The sequence below is a fragment of the Camelus dromedarius genome, chromosome 24 (assembly GCF_036321535.1).
Source record: "Camelus dromedarius isolate mCamDro1 chromosome 24, mCamDro1.pat, whole genome shotgun sequence".
In the NCBI taxonomy this organism is placed as follows: domain Eukaryota; kingdom Metazoa; phylum Chordata; class Mammalia; order Artiodactyla; family Camelidae; genus Camelus; species Camelus dromedarius.
Window position 1 is genome coordinate 10,581,250 of NC_087459.1, and position 10,511 is coordinate 10,591,760.

The 10,511-nt window shown below is 54.1% G+C and overlaps 1 protein-coding gene across 1 annotated transcript in view; it reads left to right on the plus strand.

Moving 5' to 3' along the window:
• C24H16orf96 (chromosome 24 C16orf96 homolog) overlaps positions 1 to 9,868 on the plus strand; it is a 33,895-nt gene extending 24,027 nt beyond the window's left edge. Inside the window, exons 12-17 of the mRNA XM_031447555.2 lie at positions 489 to 551; positions 2,804 to 2,896; positions 3,854 to 4,034; positions 4,155 to 4,257; positions 8,694 to 8,774; positions 9,507 to 9,868. Of these exons, the coding sequence (XP_031303415.1) occupies positions 489 to 551; positions 2,804 to 2,896; positions 3,854 to 4,034; positions 4,155 to 4,257; positions 8,694 to 8,774; positions 9,507 to 9,724 (739 nt within the window). The 3' untranslated portion in view covers positions 9,725 to 9,868. The remainder of the gene's footprint in view (positions 1 to 488; positions 552 to 2,803; positions 2,897 to 3,853; positions 4,035 to 4,154; positions 4,258 to 8,693; positions 8,775 to 9,506) is intronic.
• Positions 9,869 to 10,511: the final 643 nt, after the last annotated feature.

Genomic DNA, 10,511 nt, shown 5'->3' on the forward strand with positions numbered 1-10,511 from the left:
TGAGCGTGTGCTCCAAGGCCCTTTTGCTACAAAAGAGGAAACTGAGGCTCAGAGAGGGAAGAGGCCGTGTGAGGCCACACAGGGAGCCTGGGCAGATCTGGGACCAGAGTGAGGCCTCCAGTCATCCAGACAGAGCCTCAGGCAGAGGGACACAATGTTCCTGGGGGAGGGGAGGTCCTGTCCTCAGATCACCCCTCCTGCTCCCCCATGTCCGCCCTGTTTTAAAGCCCTCCATTGTGTTTGGGGTGAGGAGATAAACTACACACACTTTTATCCCTCACTGCCGCCCCAGGCGGCTGCAGATGGGAGTCAGCAGGGGTCAGCAGAGCTGAGCTGAGCCAGGCTGGGCCAGTGGGAGTAGGATATGGCGGGAAGCCCCAGCCCTGAGGCCCAGATGGACCTGTAGCCTCCTCCAAACACTGCCTGGGGCAGGGCTGGCCCTTAGGGCCTGGCCTGTGTGGCAGCTGATGGACCTGGGTGTCTTCCAGGAAACTGTTTGAGCGGGTGAAATGCATCTCTTGCGACCGGCCTGTGGAAATGATGACCGGCCCGTAAGTACCTCTAGGGGTCATCTGGGTCCACCCCTCCCGTCTGGATTCCTCCCTCACCCTCTAAACCCTGCGGTGCCTGTGGGGTTCTGTATGCATCATGTCATTAGCTCCCCGCCCTGGGCAAGGTACTGGCATCTTTCTTCACCAGCCCTGTCAGGTACCTTCTGTGTCCAGGGATGGAGTTGGCTCCAAGAGGAAAAAGATGGAAGGAAACAGGAAAAGCTGAACTTTGCGGGGCTTCCTTACACATATTTTTATGGTTTAACACTTCTGTTTATTTACTGAGGTGAAATTCATGTAACATAAAATCAACCATCTTAAAGTGAACAATCCAGTGCGATTTAGTGCACATTCACCTCTAATTCCAAACTGTTTTCAACTCCCCAGAGGAAACCCCAGACCCATCAGCACTCACTCTCATTCCCCTCCTCCGGCCCCTGACGACCCCCAGTCTATTCTCTGTCTCCATGGATTGGCCCACTCTGGACGTTTCATATGAATGGAACCATACACTGTATCGCTTTCGTGTCTGGCGTCTTTCACTGACCATCACATTTTCAGGGTTCATTCACGTTGTCCCATGTGTCAGCGCTTCATTTCCTTTTATGGCTGAATAATTTTCCATTGTGTGGACCGGCCACATTGTGTTGATCCATTTACACGTTAAGGGACATTTGGGTTGTTTCCCCCTTTAAGTTTTTGTGAATAGTGCTGCTGGGAACCTTTGTGGACCTGTATTTATTTGAACCTGTGTTTTCAGTTCTTTTGAGCGTAAACCTAAGTATGCAAGTGCTGAGTCATATGGTAACTCTATGGTTAGCTTTTTGAGGAACCACCAAACACTCCAATATGGTTTAAGAGCCATGACCTTGCAGCACCCACAGCCTCTGCATGGCTGGCCTGTTCCTGGTGGCCGGTGAAGCTCACCACCCCACACCCGTCCATGTGCATGGAGGGGCTTGGGAGCTACGTCCAGAATTCTTCTTTTAAACCACAGATATCTGGTTGTATCATTATTTAGAATATTTTTTAAAAAAGAAGAAGAAAGGAAATGATCTGAAGTGGTTAATGAGTCACAGTACCTTCACATCAGCCAGTGGGGCGAGTTATAGAGGCCCACCTCACACAGACCCTCTGAGATGTGGAAATGTTCCGTAGCTGCGCTGTCCAGTGCAGTAGCCGCTGGCGAGTGCTTGAAAGATGGCCAATGTGGCTGAGAAACTAAATGTTTAATTTTACTTTAATTTAGTTCATTTAAATAATTTAAATGAGGCCCGTGGCTGCCACATTGGATGGCACAGTCGTGGAAGAATATTGAATGACCTAGAAGAATGTTTGCAATCACTTAAAGGAGAAAACCCAACTGGGGTGTGTGTTATGATCCTACTTTTGTTAAAAAAAAAAAAACATGGAAAAATGCTGGAAGGACACATATCAAATTACTTGTCACATGGTTACAGTGCTTTCCTCATTTTTTTTGTGCTTTTCTATACTTTCTAAAATGCTGACAATCAATACGCATTATTCTACATTTTTATTGTGGCTTAACATACATACAGCAAAGTACATAAACGTTTATTATACAACCTGGCAAGTTTTCACATGTGTACACACCTTGGGAACCACCACTCAGATCAAGATGTAGAACAGCTCCAGCTCCTCCAAAGCCTGATGTTTTACTTTATCTTTGTTTTTATTTGATCTTTTTAATAATTTTTAAGGGGAGGAGGTAATTAGGTTTGTTTATGTATTTATTTAAAATTTTTTTTTTAATGGAGGTACTGGGTATTGAACCCCCGAACTTCAGGCATGCTAAGCGCGCACTCTACCACTGAGCTATACTCTCCCCCTATTTTTATTTTTTGTATTGAGGTAAAATGCGTGTAATATAAATTAAGCGTTTTGAAGTGAACAGTTCAGTGGCATTAGTACCTTTACAGTACTGTGCAGCCACTCCCTCAATCTAATGCCAGGACCTTTCTGTCCACCCAGAAGGACACCCCATGCCCGTCGGCAGTCCTCCCTGTCCCCCTCCCTCCGGCCCCTGGCAGCCTCCAATCTGCATCCTGTTTCTAGGATTCATCTGTTCTGATTTTTATTTTTATAGTCAGAACAGTTGTTCTTTATGACTTACAAAAAGGCATAGCGGGCTCTGTGCCATGGACCTTTCTGGAGGGAAGGCTGTGATTGAGGGTGGGCTTCCTGGAGGAGGTGGCCACGCAGGCCACCCAATTAACTCTTGTCCTCCACAGGCATCTCATCACCATCCGCAATGCCCACCTGCTGTCGCGACGGCAGCCAGCCAGTGCCAACAGCCACGAGTACCTGCAGCAGCAACAGATGAGGTGAGCGGGTGGGGGTCCACCCCTCAGAGGTCACCCAGGAACCCAGGCACCAGCAGAGACGTAAACTCCAGCCCCAAGATGACTGTCCCAGGGCACTGCCAGCCATCTGCAAGGGAGATGTCCAGGTGGTGGAGCCGCAGGCAGGCTCATGAAATGACCATGGGGAGAGGAACGGACACTTTTATTGGGCATCCATAATGGGCCAGGAACTGTTAGGGGAGGGTCTCTCACTTAAATCCCACACCCCCTTGTGAGCTATGGTTGGTAGGCCTGCTTCCTGCTTCTCGCTAGGAAAAGTGAGTCACGACCCTCGAGGCTTGCTGTGGCCAGGCAGCCTAAGCACTTTGACAGACTTGACCTCACTGAATCCTTATACCTTCCCTTAGAGGTCATTCTACTATCACCCCATTTCACAGTTGAACAAACTAAGGCTCAGAGGACTTCAGCAGTCTGCCCCAGGTCACAGCTAGTAAGTGGCAGAGCTGACCCCTAAGCCTGCGGGTTTCCACCGTGCCGGGCTGGCTCCCTGGGCCCCAGCTCCACCCTTCATCCTTCTGACGTCCCGGGGCTTCATGGGTGCTTCCTGCACCCAGGCCTGAGGGTGCGTCTGGCCAGGTGAGGGAGTGATGCTGAGCAGCAGCCACAGCCACACGGAGGGGAGAGATGTGGGGTCCGTGCCCGACGCCCCCACCTTCCCTTGCCTGACTCCTTGAGATGAGGCCAGACCAGGGCTTCATTTCTGGGGAAACACAGGTCTCAGTTCTTCGCCTCTGCCCCGATAGTGCCTGTCTGTATCCACCCACCAGGCCCCAGGCCTGCCTGGCTGCATCACCCAAACTCAAGCTGGAAGAAATTCCAGTCTTCTCTTGCTAATGGTCAGGCCCTCGGACCCTACCTGAGGCTCGTCTGGGGTGGAGGGGTCTCCAGGTGGCTGCTGACGCCCCTGCCCGGCCCCAGGGAGCAGCAGCGGCTGCAGAAGCTCCAGAATGTGGGAGCCCAGGAGGAGTGCCTGGGCTCGCTGGGCTCTCAGCAGGACTGGGGTGATGGCCCTGGAAACGACACCAACCTCAAGTTCAAGTCATGTGAACTGTCGACACTCTACCCCTACGGGGACCCCGAGCTGCTGGACTATGACACTGTGAGTCAGGCCGCAGCCCCTGGTGGCAGGCGACCCCGGGGGAAGCCGGGCCCTGCCTGCCTCTGTGTACTGGAGAGACTGGAGGACGCTCCCTGACCTGGGGCCCGGGCCGTCCAACAGGCCGAGGTAGACATCCTGGGAGTGGACGGCATCCTGTACAAGGGCCGAATGAGCAACAAGGACAAGATGTGGCCGGTGGCTGGCATGGAGAAGGAGCTGGCAGGTGAGGGGTGTCAGGCCTGCCCGGGTGTCCTGCTTTTGCTGGGCAGCCTGAGGCCCATTGCAATGCAGGTGGGACCCAGAGCTGGCAACGTCCCTGACTAGGGGGGAGTCCTCACACAGCCACACGCAAAAATGGGATTCTACTGTATGCCAGATGCTGCATCAGAACAGCATGTGGAAAAGGATGCTGGGGATGGGTGCCAGTCGGCCTCCCCAAAGAAGGAATACTGGGCAGTGGTGGGAGAGTTGTGACAAGGGATGCTGGTCCAAGAAGGAGGCCCTGGACTGCTCTCCTGAGGCCTCTGAGGAGGGGATAAGCTTAGCTGGATGAGGGGGTCAGGTGGGTGGAGAGTGGTCCAGGTGGTGGGAATAGCAGTGCAAAGGCCCTGTGGTGGGTGGAAGGCAGTCCCAGGAACTCAGGAAGGTAAGTCTACCTGGAGTAGGGAGATTAGGCTGGGCTGGGCGTGATGAGGAGGAGACATGGACAGACCCTGGTGGCCTGTGTCCTAACTGTCGTGGGTGGAGGAGGGTTGGGCTGGGGGACACATTGGAATCAGTCGCTCTGCTTGCTGCAGTGTTGTGGCCCCCACTCTAGTTCTCTTCTACTGGGGATACAAGGACTCAGCTCCAGCACTGGGCTGGCAGCACCAAAAGGGGTACTTTCTCTGCCTGCCCCTTTGAGATTTTCCCCCTTTGGGAAGAGGGGTTCCGCACACTGTGCTAATGGGGCTGGTCCAGGAGCCCCAACGTGGCCAGAGGGTTAACTTCTGCCTGTAGTATCCTTCCTCACCCCGCTTTGCCCCCATTAACTTGAGAACATAAGATACATAAGAAGAGAAAAGGGGACTCTCGCTAAGGGTGCTGGACAAAGAAGTCAGTGGCCTGCTTTAGTGTCCTGGGGCTGCAACAAATGACCACAAACCAGGCAGCTTAAGACAACAGAAATGAGTTCAGGAGGCCAGAATCCAAAATCAGTGTGTTGACAGGGCTGTCCTCCCTCCAAAGGCCCTGGGAGGATCCTTCCTGCCTCTTCCAGCTTCTGGGGCTCCAGGCATCCCTGGGCTTGTGGCCCCATCACTCCAGTCTCTGCCTTCACCCTGGATCTCCTCGTCTTCTGTCTCTTATTGGGTTTAGGGCCCAGCTTAACCCAGATGCCCTCATCTCAAGATCTTTCACTTAATCTCAGCTGCAAAAACCTTCCTTTAAATAAGGTCACATTCACAGGTTCCAGGGGGACATGTCTTCTGGGGGCTGCCATTCAACCCACTCCCTGGTCTAGGAGGGGAGGACACCATATCGAACACTGTGTTCTTCCCTAGGGCACAGATGTGGCCCTGGGCATGTTAACAGCTCCTCCTGGATGAGGCTTGGCTGCTTCAGGACGCTGGTCTCCAATGCTGTCAGGAGGGACTCAGGCTGGGCTCTGGGATCACCAGGCAGGATAACAGTGGTGGCTAATATTTAATGAGCCTGACCTCCTGCCAGGCCCTGCTCTGCTTCCTTTCACCCTGAAACAGATGGCGAGGCATTGCACGGATGAGCAGGTGAGAGCCGCTTGCTGGGAACACATCCTCAGCGGAGGGGCTGGGATGTTCTACACACCTGACCCTCGTCTCCAGTCATCCATCAGATGTTGCCCCTCTCCACCCATCTCCCCCAGGGCTGTCTTCACCAGCATTCGATGAATGGCCTAAAACCCGCTCTGACCAGTCCCCTCCCAGCCTGGAACCCGTCAAGATGAGTGTGCTATGGCGCTGTAACAGAGTACTACAAACAGTAGTTTAAAACAACACAAATTTATCTTAATTCTGGAGGTCAGAAACCCAAAATGAGTCTTACAGGGCCAAAACTGAGGTATCTGCAGGGCTAGTTCCTTCCAAGGCTCAAGGGGAGACTCCGATTCCTGGCCGGTTCCTTCCAGAGGGCTCCCGCATTCCTTAGCTTGTGGCCCCATCTCCTTCTGCCATCTTCTAAGTCATCACTCTGACCTCAGCTTCCGTCCTTATGTCTCCTTCTCTGACTCTGACCCTCTGGCCTCCACTCCTGAGGACCTTGATTATATTGGGCCCACCCAGAGAATCCAGGATCACTTCCCTATCTCGAGATCCTTAACTTGATCACGTCTCCAAAGTCCCCTCTGCCACGTCAGGTGACATACTTACAGGTTCTGGGGATTAGGACAGGGACATCTTGGGGGGCATTGTCCCCTGAGTCTAGACTCCTTGGCTGATCTTCAGGCCCCTTGCCACCCTCCTCTGGCCTCATCTGCTCCCTCCACCCTCACACAACTGCTCTCTCTCAACTATCCAGGCTCTTCCCCACCGTGGGGCCTTTTGCACGTGCTGTGAGCTCCACCTGGAAGCCCTAGAGAACGTTTCTCATCTGCCAGGGCTCCAGTGCCCCCTCCCCTTAGGAGCCTCCCAGCTCCCTGTCTTCTGGCTCCTGCAGAGGCGGGAGAGCCATGGAGGAGGTGCTGGAAGGAGCAGATGTTGGGGTCAGGTGGTGGGTTCGGGTTTGGGCCTGTATAGTCCAAGGCGTCTGTGGGCCTTGGAGAAGAGTGCTGGCTCAGAGTTGGGTTCCCAGGCCTTGCTGGTTCTCGATTTTGAACCTGTATCCCAGGCCCACATTCCTCACCTTGAAGGGAAGGAGTGTGACAGTCTCATCAGTCAGCTGGTTGGCAGGTGCTACCCCTCTGTGGAGGGGTCCAGGTGCCAACCAGCAATCAGAGCGGGCGCCAGGGAGTGACTCTCAACTGGCCATTTGCTCTTACACCAAACCCACAAAGCACACGGGAGGCAGTTCTTAGTTCAGGTTCAAGGGACGTGACCCAAGCTGTATGGATCCCAAAGGCTAATGGGGAATCAGGGTGGTCAGCTGGGCCCTCCAGGGTGCAGACTCTGAGACAGAGTTAGAGATACAAGAGGTCTGGGATGGGGAGGCACTAACAAAGAGGAGGAAAGAAGGGGGGCCAGGCAGAGAGCCCCTCAGACCATGTGCAGACCTGACAAGGTCCAGGCCAGCCTAGTGGGGCGCTTCTAAGTGAACACTGCCCAGCAGACGGCCAGGCCCTGTGCTCCCCTACTGGCCAGAAGTGCTAACAGCCCCGGAGGGGCCAACAGCTGGAAGTGGTCAGCTTCCTGTGCTCCTTAAAGCTGAACGGTCAGCTCCTTCTTAAAGGGAGAGCCGAGCAGCACCTCCTGCTGCCACACGGTCCTGGTCACTCAACTGGTCACTCCTGAGCCCTCCTTGGTGCTGGGTGTGTTTTTGATGCCACTGGGGAGACCTGGTGAGGTCAAAATAGAGTTACTACCCCCTTAGAGTTTTGACTCCATGAAGGATGGTCAGATGTAAATGAATAAGTAAGTTCAGCGAGTGAATGAGATGAAACATGGAAATGGGGGAGAGAATGATAGGGTGGAGGGATGACCCTGTGGAGCAGCTGATCTGAAGGACTCTCTGAAAAGGGACATCATGAGGAGACAGCCAGGGAAGGACACAGCCATCCAAGCAGAAGGAACAGTCAGGGTCCTGCGTGGGAAGGAGCTCTGTGCCCCTGAAACATGTCCAGACCCCTGTGCCCTTCTCTGCCGCCTGGGAGTCCCTCCCCTCTCCTCCTCCTCCTCCCAGCATGTTCCCAACTTGTGCATTGGCCTTTGGTCTGCATGGCCAGTCGTGGTGATTCTTGGCTGGACTGGGAGAAGGGGATGCCTTGGATTCAAAAGTAAAGGATGGGAACAGACCCCAAAGGCCACATATGGTGACCCCTCCTGTAATGTGTCCAGAACAGGCAAATTGCCAGAGACAGAAAGCAGATCAGTGGTTGCCAGGGGCTCTGGGGAGGGGAGAATGGGGGGTGACTACCTCCTGGGTATGGGTTTCTTTTTGGGGTGATGAAATGTTCTGGAACCAGGTGGAGATGGTGGTGGCACAACCTGGTGAATGAACTTAACGCCACTGATTGCTCACTCTGCCTGGTTAATTTTATGTGAATTTTAGCTCAACAACAACAAAAAATGTGCACACACAAAAGCTGAAGGGCAGGAAGGTGAGGGTGGGGGTATTCCGGGAGTCTGGCCGTGGAGGGAATATTTAAAGAACCACCAGACCCGCCAGGCCAGCATTTCTCTTGTAACTTTTTATGCTCAATGTCTCTTTCCTCCCTGACCTGGAGTTACCTTCAAAAAGCCTCTTCCTAATATCTCAGCCTCCAGAAGCCTTACACTCAAGAAAGTGGGGAGTGAGAAAGGGTCTTCCATGCACAACTGGGTGGGGGTTGGGTGTGTGAAGAGACAGTGCGGGGGCAGCAGTGCAGGGGTCCCACCAGAGCGAAAGGGCTTTTGAAGGGGCCAGAGAACAGGACGTGGGCCTCCAGGGTGAGGCTGAATTCTGGCAGAGCCCACCCCTACCCCCGTCTCTTCCCCTTTCTTTTTCACTAAGCTGTGAAGGTTCCGCATCCCCCGGCTCGAAACCCATATGAAGGTGTGCACCCAAGTGCCTTATTCGGCTCCATCTACCCCCATGAGTATCTGCCTCCCACCTCTCTGGCCCAGCTGGGATTCTGGCAGGGTCTCTGGTGCCCCTAGTCCCAGCCTGGGGCTCTCCTGCCCCACCTCATCCATCTCTCACCTTCTCTGCCTGTACCTGGGCCAGTGAAGTTCCCTTGAGTGGCCCCCACCCAGCACCCAGCACCCTGGCCAGGGCCTCCAGCAGTCCTGGGCTCCAGCTTCCCCTTCAGCCAGGCTTCCTGGCCCAGGCACCATCCCAAGCGTCCAGGTGTCCAGCTGGCTGCAAGGGTTGGATAAGGGAGGGCTCGTGAGCTGGGTTGCAGGTGACTGAGCTCATGGCTTCCCGGGTTCACATGACCATGTACCCAGCATCTTTGAGCGCTCTACAGTGTACACTTCCTCCTTCCATCTCTCACCCAGTCCTATCCTGCCCGGGTGAGGTGGGCACAGCTAGCTCCTTTTAAAGTGGGGAAGCTGAGGCCCAGCCACCTTGAACTGGGGAATCCCAGATCCTGGACTCCACGGCCTATGTCCCCTCGGGTGCTCTGCTCCCCTTTAGGGTCTACCTCTGGTTTCATTTATCTTGGGCTGACGCCCCCTCCTCTAGGAAGTGTAGGGTGCCTGGGACTGGGTGAGCCGAGGTAGAGTCTTGGGGTGTCTCTCCTTGGTGGGGATGACCCCATCAGGCCAGCCTCTCTCCAGAATGTTCTTGGGACACATTCTGGGTCTCTCCTGCCCCTCCCAGCCTTGCCTCCCCATGCCAGCATGGGATCAGCCGCTTCAGGCCCCCATTCGATGATGCCAGCTCCACCACCGTCTCTGCCACCCCTGCCACTGCTGCCACCGCCAATGCCGTCCCTGCAGGATCCCCAGCCGGCCTCAGGGCCTGCCAGGCACCTGAGGCCACTGCGCCTCGAGTTCCAAGCCAGCACGCAGTCCGCCAAGGAGCCCACCAACCGGTGAGCCCTGGGCTTGTGCCCCGACAGCGCCTGCGTTTCCTCCCTGCCCTTCCCACCCCTGCCTCTGGCGGAGACCACGCCCTGAGCCTGGCCTGGGGAAGGACTTAAGGGAGGGGTCTCCATAAGGGACTCTTTTTGACCCAGTGGCTGTTTTCACCTGCATATAAATACACACAACACAACCCTTCTCATGCTGTTTCATGGGGGGAACACAGCTTTTGAGACTGAATTCCCTATTAAACCCATTTAATTCCTTGACCAATTTTTAACACAACACAGTTAAAGTGGTTTTAAAAACACTTTCCCTTTTATTTTGCTGAAATAATTTCATCAGAACCCGTTCGAATTACAGCTAATGCTGCTGTCCATTTTCTTTGGGGACCATTACTTCTACCAGGACCAGCATTCTCATGGGAACCAAATTTTACTGCGTGCATGCTTTTTTGTATTGCTTGTTCCCACCAGTAATTACCGTTATGAATTGGATATTTAAAGAATCTGATTGTTTGTATTTACTTCTGTTTAATCCATGAGGCGCTTGGAGCAACAGCCTGGAATCCTCCAGGACTGCTCTGTCCCTGTGAGGACTGGGGCCCTGCACCCTGTTTGGCGTCTTTCTGGTCCTTTGGTTCCCTTGCTAACTGAGCACGAGCTTGGTGGAACAAAGGGCAAAGCAGGAGGTCAAAGCATGCTGATCTGGCAGTTCAGTGGCTGGCCTCAGAGCGCAGAGTGCAACCCTCACACCTGCCTCTCCGGTCCTGCACCCTGGCATGGTTTCTGCCCCCAGGATG